Source organism: Prinia subflava, chromosome 4, assembly GCF_021018805.1.
Source record: "Prinia subflava isolate CZ2003 ecotype Zambia chromosome 4, Cam_Psub_1.2, whole genome shotgun sequence".
Lineage (NCBI taxonomy): Eukaryota > Metazoa > Chordata > Aves > Passeriformes > Cisticolidae > Prinia > Prinia subflava.
The window spans coordinates 22,411,485-22,432,035 of NC_086250.1; the positions used below are offsets into that span (position 1 = coordinate 22,411,485).

General features: G+C 50.0%; 1 protein-coding gene across 2 annotated transcripts; it reads left to right on the forward strand.

The window, feature by feature from the left end:
* Positions 1-2,107: 2,107 nt before the first annotated feature.
* SYNGR1 (synaptogyrin 1) lies at positions 2,108-18,132 on the forward strand. Of its 2 annotated transcripts, none has more exons than XM_063395940.1 (4): positions 2,108-2,419; positions 12,853-13,090; positions 13,960-14,105; positions 15,423-16,811. In XM_063395940.1, the coding sequence occupies exons 1-4, from the start codon at positions 2,321-2,323 to the stop codon at positions 15,519-15,521; spliced, it is 582 nt and encodes a 193-aa protein (XP_063252010.1). In that variant the 5' UTR covers positions 2,108-2,320; the 3' UTR covers positions 15,522-16,811. The 2 variants fall into 2 exon arrangements, with proteins under 2 accessions (XP_063252010.1, XP_063252009.1); XM_063395939.1 differs by having other exon boundaries at positions 2,123-2,419; positions 16,669-18,132.
* The last annotated feature ends 2,419 nt before the right edge of the window (positions 18,133-20,551 follow it).

A 20,551-nucleotide genomic window follows, 5' to 3' on the forward strand; every position in this document is an offset into this window, starting at 1 on the left:
ACCATTGCTTGTGGTACAAAAAGGGATGTCAACCCAAGGTAATGGTATCAGTACCACCCAGAGCTGGTTGGTCTGGAGCCTCCCGCACATGAGGCACCCAGAGTTTGCCCTCGGGATCTCCTGAGGCTCAGAGATAAGGATGTGTTTGATACAACACTGTGGGGAGATTCCTGTATCCAGAATGAATTGGAGAGCTAAGGACCCAGCTGTGCTGGCACTGCAGCTCATCTTCCTAAAACAGGGATGGTCCATCCCTGGAAAGATCCAAGATCAAGTTGGACAGACCTCTAAGCAGGCTGATCTAGTTGAAGATGTCCCTGCTCATTGCAGGGGGGTTTGGACTAAATAACAGTCCAAAGCATTCAAGGGTTCTGTGGCTGGATGTGATGGAGGAATGTCCATCTTCTACCACCAACCTCTCCCTCAAAAGGAGCCTCACAAAAAGTGAGGAATGGCTGCTCACTTTTGGAACTCCTGATGGGAGCCCATGGGTTAGCTCTAAATGCTCTTCCCTTGTACATTTATCTTTAGCTTTTGTACATTTTTGGCTTCCACTGCTGAGCTTAGGGAACCATGTCACAACCCAAGGGCTTGCTTTCCATTTCAGTCCTGTTAATAGAGATTATCAGGGACTCTGCAGCAGCCAACAGACCACTGGTACACAGCTACTCTGCACAACAGGCATGGGCCAAGGAGCTGGAATTGCCCTAATGCTGGAAGGCTTCTCCCCACGCATCCCTTCCTGGCTGTGCCAGTGGCCATGGTGGTAATGTGGGCAATGGAGAAGCTGAAGTTACTCTCAAGGCTGCAGTCTCTGGAGTGCAAGGTGTGTATCTTGCAGTCTCTGCCTCCTAGAGTCAGGGGTCTCCCCAAAATCTGTATTCCTCTATTACATTTAGGGATCCTTGGTTGGAGACAGAGATGACACAAACTCACTGAAGTTTATCAGCAAACAGCCTGATTTATTGTTCAGAGCTTCTTTTTATAGGCAGTTTGAATTTCCCAGGCTTGGATAGCCGATTGATTGGGATCTCTGCACTGCCCAGATCTCTGGCCAGTGATGTGTCTGCATCCAGGGCTTGGATGGGGTTGGCTGGGGTCTCTGAGTTCCATTGTTCACCTAGGGCCTTGTTTCTAGAACAAGCTAGGTTAGCTGAATTGGATTTGTTATGACCAGATATATTCTGTCCAGCTACAGACCAGATGTTGCCGCAACACTCCCCATGTTCATAGAGGGCCTTTTCCTGCCCCCTCCCGGGGTAACAGTGCGGGTAGGGTGGTGGATGTTGGAAATGAGAGCCCCAGGCTTTGCTGCAGAGTGATTTTGAGGCTCACCAAGCATATTTATCCAGGGCAGGCATCTGGTGAGGGATAATAGGTTGTGCCCAAGGGCTCAGCCTTACCGCTCTATGGGGGCCTCTGTGGAGCAGCATCCCAGAATTGCTAAAGTGACCTCTGGAGATCATCTAGTCCTTTGGGTGGGACACCTAGAGCAGGTGACATGGGAAGGCATCCAGGTGTCTCTGGAGAGGGAGGCTCCACAACCTCCCTGGGCAGCCTGTTCCAGTGCTTCTGCCTCCTTGAATGTAAAGAAGTTCTTCCTCATGTTGAAGTGAAATTTCTCGTGTTTTAGTTTATTGCTCTGCTGGGCACCACTGAAAAGCGTCTCACACCATCCACCTACCTTTGAGATATTTATATGCATTGTTGAGATTCCCTCTCAGTCTTCTGTTCTCCAGACTAAATAGGCCCACCTCCCACAGTCTCTCCTCCTAAGAGATGCTCCAGAGCCCAAATCATCTTTGTGGCCTCTGCGGGACCCTCTCCAGTAGCTCCTTGTCTCGTTCTTAGGAGCCCAGGACTGGACACAGCCCCAGACGCGGCCTCACTAGGGCCGAGCAGGAGGTATGAGCAGGCGGGGGGCTGGCCCTGCTGGGCCCCACAGAAACCAGGAGTGGCATCGCCCGCATCCCTCCCCCGAGGGTCGGGGGTGGCCTGCCTTAGTGGCGGGAGGTGTTCCTACCTCCGCAGTGCCCGCAGCCCGGGCAGCCCCCGCACCCTCCACCGCCACGGAACCGGCCTGCCTGGCCCCATGTTTGTCCCCGCCACGTGCCGCGGGCGGCAGCGGGGCGAGGGGGAAGGAGTGCGTGCGCGCTCCCGGCGCGGCGCGTCCCCGTGGGCGGGCGCGTGCGGCTCGTCGCCGCCGGGCTGCCAGGCACGGCTCGGCTCGGCGCGGCTCGGCGCAGCCCGGCTCGGCTCGGCGCAGCCCGACACCGCCCGCCGAGCCCCCCACCTGCCTCCCTCCCACCTCCGCGCCGCCATGGACGGGGGAGCCTTCGGAGCGGGGAAAGCCGGTGGCGCCTTCGACCCGCAGGCCTTCATCCGGCAGCCGCAGACCATCCTGCGGTTCGTCTCCTGGGTAAGGCCCCGTCGCCCCCGCGGGCGGCACCGACACCGGCACCGGCACCGGGGCGGGGGGCGACCCGCCGGGCAGTGGGGGCGCGAGGCTTCCTCCGGGGAAGGCGACCGCCGCCGGCCCCGACCCCGACCTTCCTGCACACCTGCATACACACACACACGTAATAGAAGCATTATGCTGTATGTTATATACCATTATACGTTATTTTATGTTATCATCATATGCTGTTATGTATTACATATTTATTGTTATATGCTTTATATATGCATGTGTATGTGCATGTATCCACATATATAATATACGTTTCCATCCATATGTCTACAGCCTAGATCTGTACACAGAGATATGTACACATATGCTTCCGAAGCATTTATGGCTGTGTCCCCGTTATATATATCTGCAGGTATGTTTGGATATAGGGATCTGTCTCTGGGTTTATATATCTGTGTATGTATAAATCTCCACGTATACACACACACAGATGTACAGCTGTATGTACATATATCTGCGTTTGTGGATATAGGCCCATACAGGGTGAGAGCAGGCTGGTTTGAGGTTTCTTCCGTAGGGAGGGAGAGGGTGAGTCTAGGTGCACCATGACCCTGTGTCCATCTCTGGTGGTTTCCAGGGTGGGGTGTCTTCTCACTCTTCCATACCTGTGTGTTTATGGTGGATGCAGGGAGACAGCAGGATGTGGGGTGACGGGGGGAGCCTGGGAGGGGAGTATGCTGCAATCCTGGAGTTGCTTCCCTGTGGGTCAGGGGGTGCTGGGCTCAGGCCGTGCTGGGGTAAATTGAGGGGGCTGTTGAGGGCTGGATGTTGCTCTGTATTTTACCCTTATTCTCTCAGCCCCCCAACTTGCTTTCCCTGTAATGTTTTTCTCTTTGTAATTCTTGGGGAAGGGGCAGGGGGAAAGAGGAGCCTAACGGGGGTGTCATGGGAAGGTTTCTCCCTGCTCCCGTGACACTGATCCCATGGCTGCCCATGGGGCTGGCGCGTTTGTTCAAGAAGGTCATTGGGATTAAGGGAGCGAGAGCTGCATCAGCGAGCTGGCAGGGGAGAGATTGAGGTCTCAGCCGGGAGCGGAGAAGGGAGGGCAGGGAGACAGCGCAGGGGAGACACATGCGCATGGGAGCTGGGAGGCAAAGCGGCAGGCTGGCTTTGGGAAAATAAAAACAGTGCCAACTGGAAACAAGGAGGAAAAGGGCACGTGGCCTGGGCTGCTGGTGGTGGTGGGGAGGCAGCCCTTGTCCTCCCAGCTGGTTGGATGTGTTATATATCCTCTGCGTGACCCGGAGGGTGGCTGGAGAGCCCCAGGACTTGATTGAGGACTGAGGACTTGATTAATGCAGGCATTCTGTCTGTCTGTCTATCTGCCTGAGCTTGTTTACAGTACAGCTCATCACGCTGGGAGCCGGTTGGCTGCATCAGAACTGCTGCTGGCCACCAGGCAAGGGGCTACGCCTGTCCCCCGCCCCTGGGAGGCTGGAGTGTAGCCAGCCTGTGTGCCCAGTGATGATGGATGTAATGTGACCTACAAAGGTTCTCCTTTTGCTAATCTCTGTGGCAGAATTTTATCTTTCTATATCTGCCTCTCAGTCTGGTGAGGTTTTTTCCCCTTCATCCAAGCACTGCAGGATTTTGGCTTCCCAGAGGTGCCAGGTGAGGGAAAGAGAACAAGAAATACGTTTGTACGTTTGTTTTTATTTAAGCACCTAATCTGCTTCAGAGTATCTCAGACATTGTTGGCTTGCTTGCTGAGCTCATTTTTGTGCCCTGCAAGGTCTCCCCTGGCAAGAAGCACTTTCTGGAGAGCGGCATCTCCTTGAGACCCCACGCTATTTTTCCCTGCCCATCTGACCTTGATAGAGGACAGGATGGGATTTACCCCAGGCCCATCCCATCACTTGGCCCTGGAAATTACAGTTCTTTTGCAGAAGCTAGAGGTGCTCCAGGTCAGCAGTTTAGCAGTGGAGAGTGGCATGGCCATAATGGTACAAGGCTATGCCTTCCTTCTCCTGCTTTTCCACTGGCTTGGTCTTGTGTCCTCCTGAGCATCTCCCCTTTAACAAAGCAGGGGAACCAAAAGCTCACCCCAAATATTTAGTTGTAGTTTTGGTCTTCTCTTTAAACTTGGGACCAATAGGGGTCCTTGTTGGCAGTGAAATCCTCTCTCAGGCTGTCACAAGCATCAGACCCTTTATGGCCCCTTCCATAAATTGGATTAACTTTGTTGAAAAAAGACTAGTTTGTGGTTTTCTTCCCTTCTCACTTCCTCTGAGAAAGGGTTCCATAATTCCAGTGGTCAGAGGGTTTTCACTGTAAATCTACTTGGTATCCGTTTACTTTTGTGATCTTTTGCCCTTCAATTGGTGCTTTTCTGTCTCTGGTATTTTCCCTTATGATTGTGTCCATACTTAGACTTTCCAGTGCCAGGCTCTATGAGCCAAACTCTTCTCGTGGCCAAGGGCTCTCCGTCCTTGTGGTCTCTTTGAGAATCCTTCCTTTCACATGGTTTTGCACACACTGAAAATATTTTGCCTGCCATCTCCTGAGATCTTATGTGCCTTTATCCTCCTCATGGCATTAATGGTCCATTGTCTCTCCAGGGCAAGCTGGAGGCTCCTTGTGGCCTGTTTCAGGTGATAAGCTTTCACTGAGAGCAGAAACTCTTGTGATTGCTTCCTCAGGCACTGACTTTGTGCTTGGGTCATGCTGCCTTTTAGCAGACTTCATGATGGCACAGAAGTGTGTATGGCATTTTACCAATAGGCACCAAAACTGGCTCCTGCCCAGAGAGTTTGCAGCCCAATTGAGATGGCACCAAATCTCCAGGGAGAATTGCAGGATTAGGAACAGATAGGATGACCAAAGATTATTTATGTTGCTCCTTGCTGAAGAGGAGATAGGATAAATTTGACAAGGAGAATGCTAAACTATGGAAAGAGTTTAGCAATTCTGGAACATCTCCCCACCATTAGAGTGTTGTGAGGAAGCTCAAGTTTCGTGGGTGCTTTGGAGGTCAGCAGGCACAGCAGACTGTCTCCCTGCAGGAAGGTTGCCTGGTGTGTGTTGTGTGCTGGTGATGAGTGGTGGCTCTGTGGGGCTCCCATGTCAGGTTTGGATGTTTAGGTGACCCAGAAGCTGGAGCTATTGGTGCTACAGCTGGAGCTAGTGGGATTGGGTGACCCACACCGAGCTAGGGCTGCTCCAGGATTGTTCTTGAAATAAAGCAGGTAAATGTGAGCACACCTATTCCCATCGTGCCTTGACCCACAGGGCAGTTGCAGCAGTGCTCTCCACAGCCGGTGCAGGGGAGCTGGGTGGCTCCTCTGCAACCCGCAGGCGTTGGATGTAGAATGCTAATCCAAACAGGTTGTTCCAGGTGCTCCCGTCTGCTTGGAAACATATTTGCTGGAGAAACTGAAGTGCTGCTTGATGTAAAAGCCTAACAAGGCAAAAGTAACTCAGTTTTTGGAAGCAGGCCCAGCTTGCTTTGGTGTGGGCTTGAGTAAGAATATTTCAAACCAGAACTGTACAGACAAAGCAGTGTGTTAAAACTTGTCACATAGGTGCTGAGGTGCTGAGTCCCTCTCTGACACCAAGGTCACTGCCTCTCCAAAGGGAGGTTTGGTGAGGAGAGTCTTCTTTTCCATCATTTGCTGCTGTTTGCCACCATGTCCTCCAGCTGATAGGAGCATCCAGAACATTTGAACTGGTACAGGAAGGGCTGTACCCTGTGTCTATAGGCACAGCACATCCCAAGAAGCTCAAGCTGAAGAGACAAGGCAGGTGAAGGACAGGAACTACATTCTGGCTTCCCCATGAGTGGTTGGCCGCTGAAAGCTGGAGGATGGGAGCAAGCCACAGCATGGCAGAGAGCCCCATCTCCTGCCTTGCCAGCAGGTCCCTGGCTTGCCACACTTGTACTTGGCTTACAACACCACTTGTCTCTTCACAAGGACACGTAGATGGGCTTGCAATGGTGGTTAAACTGAGCCTTTATAGTCTGGAGGCCTTATTAGTCTAAAACCAGCTGCAACTGAGCTCCCACCTTCTTTCTGTCCCCAGTTAATTTAGCTGAGACATTGCCCATGTTCCTGACCCATAGCTCATGCTTTCTGCCTCTGCTCCTCCACCCAATTTTTGCTGTAGCCACCAGACTTGCTGGCTGCGTGTTTGTGAGGTAAATTGGTGCAGATGAAAAGAATATGGCAGTTCAAAAGCACATGCTTTCAGTCAAGCCCTGGGACAATTCTTCATGGGATGCCCTTGCCTAGGTCAGCTTCAAAAGTATTTTTGGGGTTTTGCTGTTACTGAGATTGGGTGAAAGGCTGTGTCAGAAGATGAACAACAGATATGCACAGTTGCACTGTGATTCAGGTTGGATACAGCATGTTGTATTGTTTCCAGCATAGCATTTCCAGGAAGGATCTTGGAGCAGAAACAAATCTCTCATTAATGACATTTCCAGATAAAGATCTGAGAAGTAGCAATAGAAGGACCAAAGACAGTTGGAAACATGAGCAGAAAATAAGACAACCATATGTAATCTGTTTAAAAACATGACATACAGGGGAGAAGCAGAGGAACTGTGTGGTGGTGGGACACGGCTAAGGCAAATATTTGTGGCAAAACAAGGCAGCAGAGAGGACCCACGTAGCTGCAAGAAGAGCAGGCACTGCAGGTGGCACAGACTTCAGTCTCTGCCTATGCTGGCACAGTCAAGCCAAGGAGGGAGAGATGAGTTGCTAGAAAGAAAATGGAACTTTTTGTGTAGGAAAAAGATGCAACTTTTGGGTGGTCACTTCATTGACCAGTGGCACAACAATGTAGGGACCATAGAAGAACCTGGACACCACCATGGACATGTGATTGTGGAGGGTTGTCACAGTGGGACAGAGGATGCTGTTTAACCATGGGGAGTGCATGAGGCCTGAGCACAAGTCTGGTGGAAGGCAGAAGGGTTAATGGCCAGGCAGTCAGCTGCCAAACCATGAAAAAAAAGCTGGCTGGCCAGGAAAGTGTGTCCCAGATCCCATGGCAGGAATTAGAGATGCAGAGCCTTTCTCTCTTCAATCACTTGCTCCGGCTCAGCCCTGGCTGGGGAGCTGGTGCCACATGGCTGATGGCCAGGGAGGGTGAGCTGGGAGGGAAGTGCTCACATACCCGTGCTTTTTCCCTGTCCCATGTTCAGGGAAATGGGGTCCAGGGAGACTGGCCTACTCCAGCACCTGCACAAGGCTCAGACTTTCGAGACTGTGGGCAGGAGTTGTTTGCTGCTTCCTGATGCTGGCTGGGGGGAATAAATAGAAGCTGCCTGTTTCCAAGCATCTCAAAAGCTGCATGTGTTTTCTTTGAAATTAACTAAATACAATTAGATTTAATGACAATAATAATAATATTCCATGTCTGTGCAGGGCACTCCAAATCTTTCCAGAGACTCCATTTGCAAGTGGCTGAATGAAAATGAAAACCAGATCATCTCTGCATCTCTGCAGTTTATCATTTGCACCATCTCCTACTCTCCTACTCTCGCTTTCTTTTTAGACAGATTTATTCCTGGTCATTACCAGATCAGGCTCAGAAGAGGTTATGGCTTCATTCTGCCTGAGGGGTATTTGATTTGAAGTCCCACAAGGAATTTTATGTCATCAAACTATTTCCTCTCTATAACAGAATAAAAAAGGGGGTGTGTGAGAGGGAGAGGCAGCACACAATGCGACAGAGGCTGTAACTGGAGGGCACTGCAGAGAGCCCAAGCAGGCAGTTCGGCAGAAACCCTCTTCAGCCTCATCGGCACCAGAGCCATCGTGGGAATCTTGGGGATGAAGTCAGGAAGGCAGCATGACAAAGTCCTGGGATGAGGTACAGGAAAATCCTAGTGCACTGCCAGAGGCTGGCTGTGCTTTGCATGCATCACATGATGCTCTGGAGCATCTGATGCATGGCTGGGGATGGGCAGCATGATGGAAAGTGCCTCACATGATGCACAGGAGGTTTTGTCTGGCTTTCTGCAGGGCTGAGCCTGCAGTGGGGAGGGACTGGAGAGCCTCTCATCTCTCACCTTTGCCTTTGGCAAAATCAGATCACCTAGTTTACAAAAGGGGAAAAAAAAAGGTATTTTATGACAAGATGCAGAATTTTGCCTGGTTTGCACTTTTCTCACTGTAATGAGCCTTTGCATGCCTGTAATGGCCAGCATGAGCCCCTTGAGTAACGAGGTGAGGAAAACTCAGCTTCTCTGTCTCCTCTCCACAAGCTAAGCATTAAGTTCATTTTGCTGTGTCTTTTGGCATGTTGCTCTGCCTGCGTTATCTTTGGAATGCACCTGGCTCTGTTAGTGTCTTTGAAGCTCTTGGATGAAAACAGGAATCGAGGAAAATGATTGCAATGAACTATATGGATGTGGTGTTTAAGGAGCAGCAAAGTGGAGCAAAGCTGGGTCCCAAAGCGGGGACCGAGTTGGTCAGATCTTTTCAAAGTGCTCTTTTCTGTCCCTTTTTTGAGTGTAGCCAAATATATTACTGCGTACTAAATGTGTACCTCCAGACTGCACACCTGCCCAATTGATGTCGCTCTTGGAAGATTAAAGAAACCTCCTCAACCTAAAAATCTAGTTAGTTCAAGTCTGTTAACTGACTGAAGCAGGCTTGCTGAAGAAATGAGGCAGCTTAAGTGCATAAAGCTGGGGATGGTTGGCTGATTTTTGTTACCAAGCATAAGAAAGTGGCCAGAGATCTCCCTCTGCAGAGTAGAAGGATGTGCTGCATTTGGGAGCCTTGGGAGGCCTCCTGTTAGCCTGCGGACAAGCCACTTGCCTCCATCTCGCTACTCAGTCAGGAGAAGACTTCTGCTATCTTCTCCTTGGTTCCTTTTTGCAGCTGGATGTGTATTTTGGACCACTTCATCAGTGGCTGTAGGCAGGGCTTTATGCAGCAAGTGCCAAATGGGGGGAGCAGACACAAGCAGCAGTAACACAGAGCAGTAGAGAGGCTAGTGCCACTGCTGATGGTCACTGGCATTTCCTTGCAAGCGCTGCAGATGTGATGGGAACAGGAATGTAAACACTTAATCCTTGAAAACTTGGTGCTTTGTTTATAATCTAGGCAGTCATTCATTCTGCATCTGCTGCTTGGATCATCTTGCAGGGCATGGATTGTGAAATCAAGGAAATAAAATATATTTGCTCTTTCTAAGATGACTTGCCACATCAGTGAACTTCCACCCGGCTGCTCCCTTACCACCAAGGAATAGCTAACATGGATGAAGTGTACAACTATTTTTCCTAAAGGCTGCGAGATCTAAGCTCTCATAACTATGATTTTTTTTTTAGAAAATTGTTTGTCACAACAGTTCCCAGGTACGGACATCATAGGAATAAAACAGGCAATATTGCCTGTCAGCAGCAGCAGCAGCAATTGCTTCTTTTGCTGTCCAGCCCTGCCTGGAATCTCTGGTTTGAGCCTGCCCATTCTTGCCCAGTCAGTGTAACCCAGCCCAGCTCAAGGCTTCTGTGCACCGTGGGTCCTCACAGCGTTTTGCTGTGCCATCAGGGTGGTGACAGGTTAGCAAAGGGAGCACGCCCTCTTTGCAGTGCCAGGGAGTGGAGCGTGGATCTGAGCTGATGCCAATGGTGAGGAAAACATAGAGAGAAGGAGACATCGCTTAAGCTACTGTGCTTTGGTCCATAGAAAGCTTTCCTAAGAACAAAGTACTTCGGGATGGCTGTTTCAGGACAGAGAAGATAAGCATCCACAACGTCTTAATGTGCTCACCAGTGAGAACAGTTAGTTGAATCTCCCCAGAAAACTCCTAAGATCATCTGAAATCAGATGCTTGCTTGTAAATCATACCTTGGGCACTTCCAGGCTGTGAAACAGGTTTCTCTTCATAGGAGAGAAGTCTGGCATCTTGGTTGACTATAGATGGAGAAAGGAAGTTTGGAATGCCACCTCTGCTTGAAAATTAGGGAGACAGAGATGTTTCTCTAGTCTTGTGACTCTGATGGTGCCTCTATGATGTGCCAGCATAAAAAGGTATAAAAGAGCAAATGCAAAAAGAAATTAATCTGTCCAGCCCAGCAGCAAACCCAAAGGTAAGAGCAGAGAAAAGATGTGTATCAGGATGTATCTCCACAGATGTGTTTCTGGGGAGAGACCATTACAGAAATTCATTCATACCGAATGAGTAAGCAGAGACTCAAAATACAGCTCATTGTAAGGGTTTGTCTGACTTAGAGAATCAACATTTTACCAGTGTTGAGTCCTAAACCAAAACTGAACACCAGACTACGCTACTTTAGAGGCTGTTCCTCATCTTCCAAAGAGAAGATAAGCTTTCTGTCTAGTGCTGCAGAAAACAGGGCACTCTCTTTGTAAGCTCAGTATATGGAGGTTGGTATTTCAGGTGTCAGCATCAGTGCTGGTCATAGCCTCACATTGGGATATAACTTCAGGAGTCTGTCAGCTCTTCCCCAGGTCAGAGGAACAGGGTGTTGTTGCCAATGACCCTAAGCTGACCTGTCAGCCAGCCTGTTTTGAGGGTGAGTGAGACAGCCCACTGAAAGAGCCTATCTGTAATTGTCCGCAATTTTGCTGCTTTCTAAACCATTTAGGCTGAAATTTTGACGACTAAATCTTTGCTTCTAGGAGAAGAGATTCTTACTTAATATTCACAGGCAATTTCTACAAAATATGATCAATCTCGATTTGCAAGAAGAAGGAGGAGGAGGACAAATGGGTTATTTTACTTCTAAACTTAAAAAGCTCTTGTGATTTTTAGAGAACCCATACAGCTCCTACGCTTAAGAACACCAGCTTCCAGCTTTTTTTAGTTTGCTCTAGTGTAATACACCCAATTTCAACACCACGTGTGACCCAATTATGAGACTTGAGGTGAAAAAATAATATTGGTGTCAGTGGATATTTGTTAGAGTTTGGGGACTGTGAGTAAGGCTTTTCATCTGGTTCTTGAAGCCACAGGCCAAGCAGCAGAGGTCTGTGCTTTGGATCTCAGGTATTCAGCCTCACTGATGATAGGTGGTGTATTTGCTTGGCATTAATCAACAGTTTTCCCTGCATTCATAAAGTTGCTTCTCTGCTTTCTGGGTTGTCTTCTGGTGCGTGGTTGGGTTAAGTGGAACTGGGGTCATGATGAGGCAAACACTCAGACCTAGCTCAATTTCCTGCAGGAGACTTGGCCTCCTCATCTTCATGTGCTGCTTCTCCTTGGGGATGGGGTGCCAGGTCTTGTTGTGCAGACATCTCCCAGGCTGGCAGAGTATCCTGGTGATGTCCTAGTGCACTTCATATGTCATTTCATCCCATATTCGAGGTCCCATTCCCACTTCCCTGAGTCTCTTGCAGGCAGCATCCAGTCAGCTGTTCCTGGTGAGGTCTCCAGATGCCCTGCAAAGAAAAATCTGTACATACTACCTTAATATTCCCTTCTTTCTTCTGTGGAGAAGAAGAAGCTGTTTGAGATGCAAGGTGCAGCACTGGGGATGCTGTAAATAGTGCTCTGCTTTGGTGAACCTGCTGTGTCAAAGAGGGACAGCCTCGTGGCAGACAACAAAGGCTAAGCCCATGAGCAAAGATTAGACCAGCAGCTGCGGATTAGGGAATTTCTACCTGGACTCATCCTTAATTCTGCCTGATTTAAAATAACATGCAGTGGCAGTGGTGGTGACAGGTAGGGAGGATTCACAGTGGCTCTGACAAGTGAACCTGGAGTGGGGATGTTTGGCCCCTGAAATCTGTGAGGAAGGTTGGAGAGTGTTGGCATATGGCTGAGTGGACAGAAGGGATAGGTGGTGTCATGGAATGGGCTGATGGAAAACTGGTGGAGAGGGGTGTCTAGTGTGGGGAAATGGGGAAAATGGAAGCCCAGCAGAATGGAGCTACAGAACAAGCCAGGGCTGTGGATTGTGAGAGGGTGGATGGGGAAAAGAGCATAGTAGCGTGATAGATAAAATCCCTGAACAGATGCATGGTAGAAACAATCTCTTGAAGAAAAAGGAGTGAGTGGGAGAGTAAGTGCAGACTAAGAGGATTTCCACTACATGAAGCCACTGTATGCAGGCACCCGCACCAAAACCATATCCCAATTTACACTCCATGTCACCCCCCTGTATGTCTGTGGGAAGCCAGCCTTACTCCAGACTGCAACTGCTTTGCATTGCTTTAGGTCAGATGGATAAAAAGGTTCAATCTAAAAATGTCCTATTTTAAGTTAATCCTCAGAAATAAATGAGACCACGTTCCCAGTAAATTCCCTGTGGCTACAACCCAGGCAAGGCAGCAGGGCAGGAGCTCAGCAGAGCAGAAAGGTCCTGCTGAAGGGTGTCTGTCTCCTGCAGAGCTCTGCTCCTTTCTGCTGGTCCACAGAGGTGAGGCTTACCCTGATGTGTCTCCGGCCTCCTTCCCCACCAGGTGTTCTCTATCGTGGTGTTCGGCTCCATTGTCAATGAAGGGTATGTGAACCGTATGGATGAGTTAGAAGAGCACTGCATTTTCAACCGCAATCACAATGCCTGCAACTATGGCATTACCGTGGGTGTCCTCGCCTTCCTCAGCTGCCTTCTTTACCTGGCTCTGGATGCCTACTTCCCACAGATCAGCAGCGTCAAGGATCGCAAGAAGGCAGTGCTGTCGGACATCGGAGTCTCGGGTGAGCATCCTGGCCGTTTGGCCCTACTAGGGCCATTATTCCAGCCATTCAGGCAAACTGCTCAATGTCAGGCTCTCCCCAGAGTATGTCAAAGGGGCCAGGAATGGAGCAAGGGCAGGATCAGGTGAAGCACCTGAATTTGCTAAGGACATCAGGCTTGCAAGTTCTTTTGCAGTTAGCCCCTTGCCTAGCAATCCTATGTACAGCTGACAAGAGAAGGGGAAGGATTGTGCCCTGTTTCTCTGTTGCTTTGGAATGCTCATTTCCCTCACTGGTCTGCCTGTGCTTGGCAGAGGGTGAGTACCTCCTACCTTCACCCCTTTCCTAGGGGCACAGCATGTTAGTGATCTTTCAGCACCTTTCCTTGATGTGAGTCCCTGAGATGTTCTGTCCTGAGCACAAGCTGGTCTCAGCATAACTGCAGAGTTAGCAGCAGTTAACCAGCTGGTTCCCACTCTTTTGCAGCTCCCGTGGAAGGAATTTCTCTTTGCTTGTCCTTGCAGGACAGAATTGTGAAGCAGTGGCTGTTTCATAGAGCCCAGGTGATTGCTCTAGTACAGGAAGCCCTTCAGGTTCCCTCTCAAGTCCAAATGCACGTCCTGTGATCATTCCAAACACAAGCAAATGAATTCTCCTGAGGTGCTTTCTGCAGACACCTCTTGGTCACCTTGACAATTTGCTGTCAGGGAGCCTGCCAGCTTTCTTGGGCTCAGACTGGCTGAGCAGTCAGTTTGTCCCAGTCTGCAACACAGTGGTGGGTCTCAGATGGTTGACATTTCCAGAGAAATGTGATATACATGTTATGCTCACACATATCTTCTTATTGTCTTTGTCCTTCCCTTTGTCATGCCGGTGGTGGTCCATCCCAGCCTTTTGGGCATTCCTCTGGTTCGTTGGCTTCTGCTTTCTGACCAACCAGTGGCAAGCTTCGAAACCAGAGGACAACCCACTGAATGAGGGAGGGGATGCAGCCCGAGCAGCCATCACGTTCTCGTTCTTCTCCATCTTTACCTGGGTGAGTACAGTAGCCATGATGTTGGATCAAATGTCCCCTGTGCTGTACTATCTTGTGGGGAAGGAAAGGTGACTGGCTAAGAGTGGTTCCCTCTGGAATCTCAGTTCACACGGCTTCTGAGAAGGAAAAGCAGGAGAGGAGGTGGTTGGGAAAAACTTGGGAAACAGGGACTCAAAAACTTACGTTGAAGAAGGTTTTAGAGCACTAATAAGCACAACGGGAAAGAGAGTCCTATACCCCAGTAAGGAGTGTTCTCGACACACCTTTAATATGACCTTGGACAAGCCAGCTCCCCAGCCACCACTGTCATAGAATCATACAATAATTTGTGTTGGAAGGGACTTTTAAAAGCCATCTAGTTCAACCCCCCTGCAAAGAGCAGGGACATGTTCAACTAGATCAGGTGGCCCAGTTCAATCTGACTTTGAATGTTTCCAGGGATGGGGCATCTACCACTTCTTTGGACAATCTGTTACCGTTTTATCTGTGTGTCAGAGGACTTAAACTGCATTTTCATCCTACAGACAGTAAAAAGAGAAGGGAGCTGCAGGCCAGGGGTTGCACTCATCTCCCTCCCACCTTTGTGCCCATCATGCAAGATGTCATCATTGTTCTTCTGGATTCTGCACCACTGGAGTGCCACCTCACTAGGTCACCTTTTAGGAAGGTGATGGTGCTGTCTTAAGACTGCCCTTTTCTCAGCAGTTCTTTATGGCTAGTTTCCTGGGAAAACTGTTGGGTGCAATATAAATATCTCTGATGACTTCCTCCTGCCTCTGAGAGCACTAAGCACAAGTGATTTTTTTCTGAAGTGACAGGATAGTGCCAAGCAGGAAATCATTTTAACCTTGTCTCCATGCATAAGCCCTTGTGGCTTTATCTTCTCCTCTTCCTATAGGCCCTGTTGTTAGGCAGGGGCCAGATAGGAAAGGTACCATAAGACCACAGAGCTGTCAAAGAGGAAGGGGGGCTGCAAAGGGTTGTGTTGTCAGCACCCTCGCCATGGTGACACCGAGTGGGATTGAGGGACAGCATATGTGTTCCCTTCATGAGCTGTGTCCTGCACTAAAGTGCTGCTGAAAGCCGCTTGCAAAATCCAGCAGAAAGTGTTACAAGGAGCAGGGTTTTTGCAAGGGATCCCTCACTTTCAGAGGTGCCATCACCTGCAGTGATCCTTTCCCATGCACAGGCTTGCAAGTGGCCAAACAGGCATCCTCTTCCCCTGGTTCTTTTGGGGTTTGTTTTTATTTCAGTCAAACACTCTGGTTTGCTCTGCCTTACTGATTCTCCTTCCCACACCCCTCTCTCTCCTCACAGGGCTTCCTGGCATTTCTGGCTTTCCGGAGACTCAGAGACATTAATTTTCAGGAGGAATACAATACCCTGTTCCCTAACTCCCCATCCTTGCTGCCTTAGTGCCCCTTGCTGATGGGAGAATTTGGGGGAAGGGGTGAAGGGATGCAGCTGGAGGAGATCACTGAGCAGAGCTACTTCCAGTGCCCTGACCATGAGTATATGGTCACTGCAGGGCATGGGATAGGAAGATACTGGCCATTGAATTGGAGTGGGGTTGTCCATTGAATGGGGGATCTCGCTCTGGAGAGTTGGAACTGGCAATTTCTTCTCCTCTTCTGCTCCCTTCTCTCCCTCACCCATACCCTAACTAATGCTGTGTAACACCACTGTGCCTTTTTTTGATGACTGCTCAGACCTAATACTTCAGTCAGGAGATGCTCTCTGCTCCCCTCATTTTATCTCTTCCATTTCTTCCCAGACCACATTTCTCCAAAAACCTCTCCCCCATCACCTGCTAGACTGCTCACCTCTCTCAGGGATGCTCTGGGACAATGAGCCACACCTGCTGAACCCTCTGCCCAGACTCCTCCAGTCACCAAAAGGTGCCCTGCCTACAGTGCCTGAGGCAGGAGACAGTCGTTTGCTTTGCTAACTGTCTCCTGCTCTGGGAAGCAGCTGCCTTGCTTCCTGCTGCTCCTTCCCAAGGTCTGTGCTACACCTCGCAGATGATGACTGGTGAAGTTGCTTCAGGGGGTGACCTCTACCTCAGTACTTGGTGTCAAATCCTGCTCTCCTTACTGGCCTTTACAAGTCAAATGGCCTTGTACATGCAGCCCAGCAGCTAAGCCCTCTGGTGTTGCCGAGGCAGATTGCCTTCCCACAGCCAGGAGAGGCTGACTGGGATGACAAAAAGTGAGCTGAGCCTCTGTGACCCGTGCGATGTTGCTGAAACCCCACTGGCAGACAGGAGATGCCCTGAACATTCCAGAGAAAGCCGGGAGCCTTGGCAGGCTGCACACAGCCAGCTGGTCTTGCAGCCATCCCGGCTTAGTCCTCTCTCCTTGTGGGCTCCTGCTTTCCGTGGAGAGTGTGGACTTCCATGCTCATGGGGCATTTCACCAGCGATCTGCCAGGCGGGCCTCGCACACTAATCCATAACCACTACTAACCCCACTTTTGTTTGTTTCTCTTTTTTGGTATGTTCCTCCTCTTTTTTGTCTTCCCTCCCCTCTGTGCTTCCCATCTCTTCCCTCCACCTCCCTTAAAGGTGGGCCAGGCATTCCTGGCATATCAGCGTTTCCAGCTGGGTGCCGATTCGGCCCTCTTCTCCCAGGACTACATGGACCCAAGCCAGGACTCCAGCATGCCTTATGCTCCCTACACGAATGAGGAGGATGCTACAGATGCGGTGGGGACATACCAGCAGCCCCCTCCAGCAGATGCTTTCGACACCGAGACACAGGGGTACCAAACGCAGAACTACTGAGCCACCAATGCCCCTTTCCCTTCCCCTTTCCCTTCTGCCCCCATTCCCACTGCCGGCAGAAAGCCAAGGCACAAACAAGACGTGCGTAGTGGTACAAGTGGTGGCTCTCAGCTATGCTCCAGCCTTCTGGGTCATCTGTTTTTATTTGTTGTTTTTAAAAAAGGCAAAAAAAAAAAGGAAAAACGGTTCCCCATCACCTATTCCTTCTCCTCTCCTACCAAGCTACCTGCCAGAACCAAATTTTTCCAAAATCTGCATTTTGATAGAAAGGCCCTCCCCTTCCTTCTCTCCCTCCTGCCTTGTTACAGAGGGCAGAGTCTGTCTTGTGGACAGGAGAGGAGCTATGGCACCGACAGGGCAGGGGAAAGGATGTTGGAGGCAGAAGAGAAGAAATGAGAGGGACCAGGGACCTTCCTAGAAGAGATGGTATCACTAAAGGTTGGAGTAGATGTGGGAGCATCCAAACTGGTCTAGAGCACCTGGTGGCTCAGGGAGAATGGTGTTGAAGTCAGCATTCAAGAGTTTGAGGAGGGGTGTGGAGGACAGACGGAACAGTGCCCTCCATGTAAAGACGAGGGCTTTTCCCTGCCACATGCCAGTGAGGGAGGGGTGCCTTATTTTTAGAGGGTTTGGGAGAAGTGGTATTGGTGGGGGTAGCACAAGAAGAGAAAATAGGAAGGGAAAAAGATTTGCAGGTACAATCAAAAATCACGGGCACATCTGTAGGTTACAGCAAGAGACTGAGCAGGGCAGGGGGGTAGAGGTCTGAGATTCACTTCTTCCTCAGCCCCCTTGGATTGAGGTGGAGGTGATTCCCCTTGTCTGTATGTCCTGCTAGTCACTGCTCTTCCCAGACCAGTGTTTGATGAGGCAGGAGGGGAGCCATGCCCAGTCTCTGGGCCCAGATACAGTGCCTGGGGGAGGAAGGATGGAGAAGGTGGGCTTCTAGAGAGCCCTGAGAGCCTTCAACCCCAGCTGGGCTGGTTCGAGGGGGAGAGGGCAGCTTTGTCATTTCACCAGGGAGGAGGAGAAGAAAGACAGTTTTGCTCCTCAAGTCTTGCTGAACCTTCCTCTGTTCCTTTACAATAGTGCAAAACCTCTTGCTGACACCATCCTTGTAGCACGCAGGAACGGAGCAGGACCCCACTTAGAAAGAAATACTGCTGTTGGGATGGCCAGCATGTGTCTGGCTCTTGCACAGGGGTGCAGCCAGGCTGGGAAGGGTCCTGCCCTGTACAGCTGTGCTTTGCCTCCCACTCAGATAGGGAAGAGGTCTTGGTATGCAGAGAATTGTTTGGGGCCAGACTGAGTTGTCTGAAAACTAGTCTTTCTGTACTTGTCATAAACCATACCTTAGTGCTCTTTTCAGATCCTGGCTGACTTTAAAGCCTCGCCTAGGTGGCAGCAGTGACTCTTAGATAGAGCTCGTATGGGTATCATTCCACACTTCTTATGATTTTGCTCTAAGACACAACTGTGGAAACTCACCCTCTGTTCCAAGTTAGAAGTTAGGTCTGTGCATGAAGACAGATTCCCAGATTTCCCCTAAACAGAAATAATTCAGCAATAGCTACCTAGACAATTCTCCTGGACACAGACATCTCTCAGCGCACAAGAAGTAGGCCTTACCTTGCAGATGTGAGGAGCTCCATCCCCCAGGCAGCCACCTTGCTTGATGCAACACTGGTCCCAGTAGCAGAGATCAGGAGCAGATCCAAAATCTGTTGGTGCCCACACTGCACATCTAGCCTATTCCTCATAGCCCCCTTAGGAGAAGGGAGAACAGGACGCAGGTCTGGCCAGTGCCTGTGTGAACATCTCATGTGGAGGACACCAAGGTTACCAGTCCTTCCGTCCTCCCAGTGCCCCACAAAGATAGGAAAGGGGTAAAAACTGTAGAGTGCCAGGCTAACAGAGGGAAGTGGAGCAGTGTTCTCCACTGTGTACAAGCACTGTTTCTCCCTGTTCCTTCCAGCACACTTATGCTGCTGGTGACTGTCACCATGGCTTGTCGTCCCCAGGCTTGCCCCACCTTGCTGGTGATTACCCACTGGCAAGGACAGGAGCAGAGAATCAGGTACCCTAAGGACACAGCAGGAATGACTGGGCACAGGCACGCATCCCTTCCTCTGTGGCTATGAGTGAATGCAATATTGTAAATAGGAGGGGTCCTTTTTGGAAGGAAGCCCCTCAAGCTTCATTTTCTGTCAGTTCAGCCTAATATTTAGGCTTGGGATGGGTTTACTGTATTAAGAGAGGTTTGTTGTGACTGGATGTGGGGGGAGCACCCTCCTGTCTCTCTCCCACCAGGGGAGAAGAATGACTGAATGACAAGGTGGAGGAGGAGAAAAATTAGTTGTACTCACCCAGACTCATCTGTGTCATCCTTCATGCTTTCCTTTGGGATGTGAGGAGGGAACTGAGAGGAGGTGGAGGCTATAAGTAACCATCCCTTAGCACAAAAATGTGTTGTACCATTGGGGAGGTCCCTCCCCTGTGAGTGACTAGGTACATAAGGAGAGGTACAGGCAGTATGTGGGGGATCTACCTGAGGCTCTGGGGGTGTGGTGCAGAAGCATTTTGCATGTCCCTTCTCCCATCAGAGTTATGTAGGCGGCTAAACACCATTTGGGGCTGACTAATGAGCAAGCTTTTCTTATCCTCTTAGGCTTGCTTCTCTCATGTAACCAGCTGATGGGCTCAGGTGGGCTTGAGGCAGGAATGAGCCTCCCCCTCCGTACCAGCACTTCAGTGAGACATGAGCCAGGTGACTTCATCTTGGGTTACTTCCCATCTCTGTGTTGTTCTCCTTGCTTTGTGTCATAAGAAAAGCATTGATGTGTCAGGGGACACTGCAACAGTAGATACTTTGACAACTTCTTGCTTTTGCTCATGGGAGAAGACATACTCTGCTTGGGTTCATGTGCTTTCAACCTTTGCAGTAAAGGGTTGGTGGTGACAGACCTGGGAGTGGGACTTTGTTTGCATTTAATCCTTTTAAAATGCAGAATGCAATTTTCAGTGGCATTTGGCTGGTTCTGTAGCTGATGAGACATACAGACCTACACAGAGGGCTGGTTATCTTAAGTTAGGTGCTTCTGATAAGGTGGTGCCTATTTCTGATGATCATAGGCAAGACCTGAGCAGTTGACTGGAACATGTCCCTTTTACATTCTAAGTGTGGGTGAGATCAGCCCCACTCTAGAGATTAGGAGATCAGAGGGAAGGCTGTATAACCAAAATGATAAGGCAGCTTTCTTCCCCCTCTGCCATTTGTTCTGATTACAGAGGATTACGACTCCCCTGTTGGGAGCAATGGCCCCTTGATGTCTTCTTATCTTACAAAGCCCCCAAGTAAGGGACTGTTTTGTGGAAGCAGAGGCTGTGAAGGGCAAAGAGATGATGAAACCTTGCCCTACTTCTGTCTGTTGATTCAGCCTCCTGATGTGTTCCCATCCCTGGATCACCCATATGCCCACCACTCTGCTCATCACCTCATCACACACCCTTCCTCTCTGTGTTATTCCTGGCAGTTCCCACAGGGGAGGAGGTGTCTTTGTCCCTGTACCCTTGCAAGCACTTGGGAGGACCCAGCAAGGCAGCATTGCAGGGTGGTTCCCACAGGAGTCTCAGCTCCCATCCCCAGAGCAGGTACAAGGTAAGG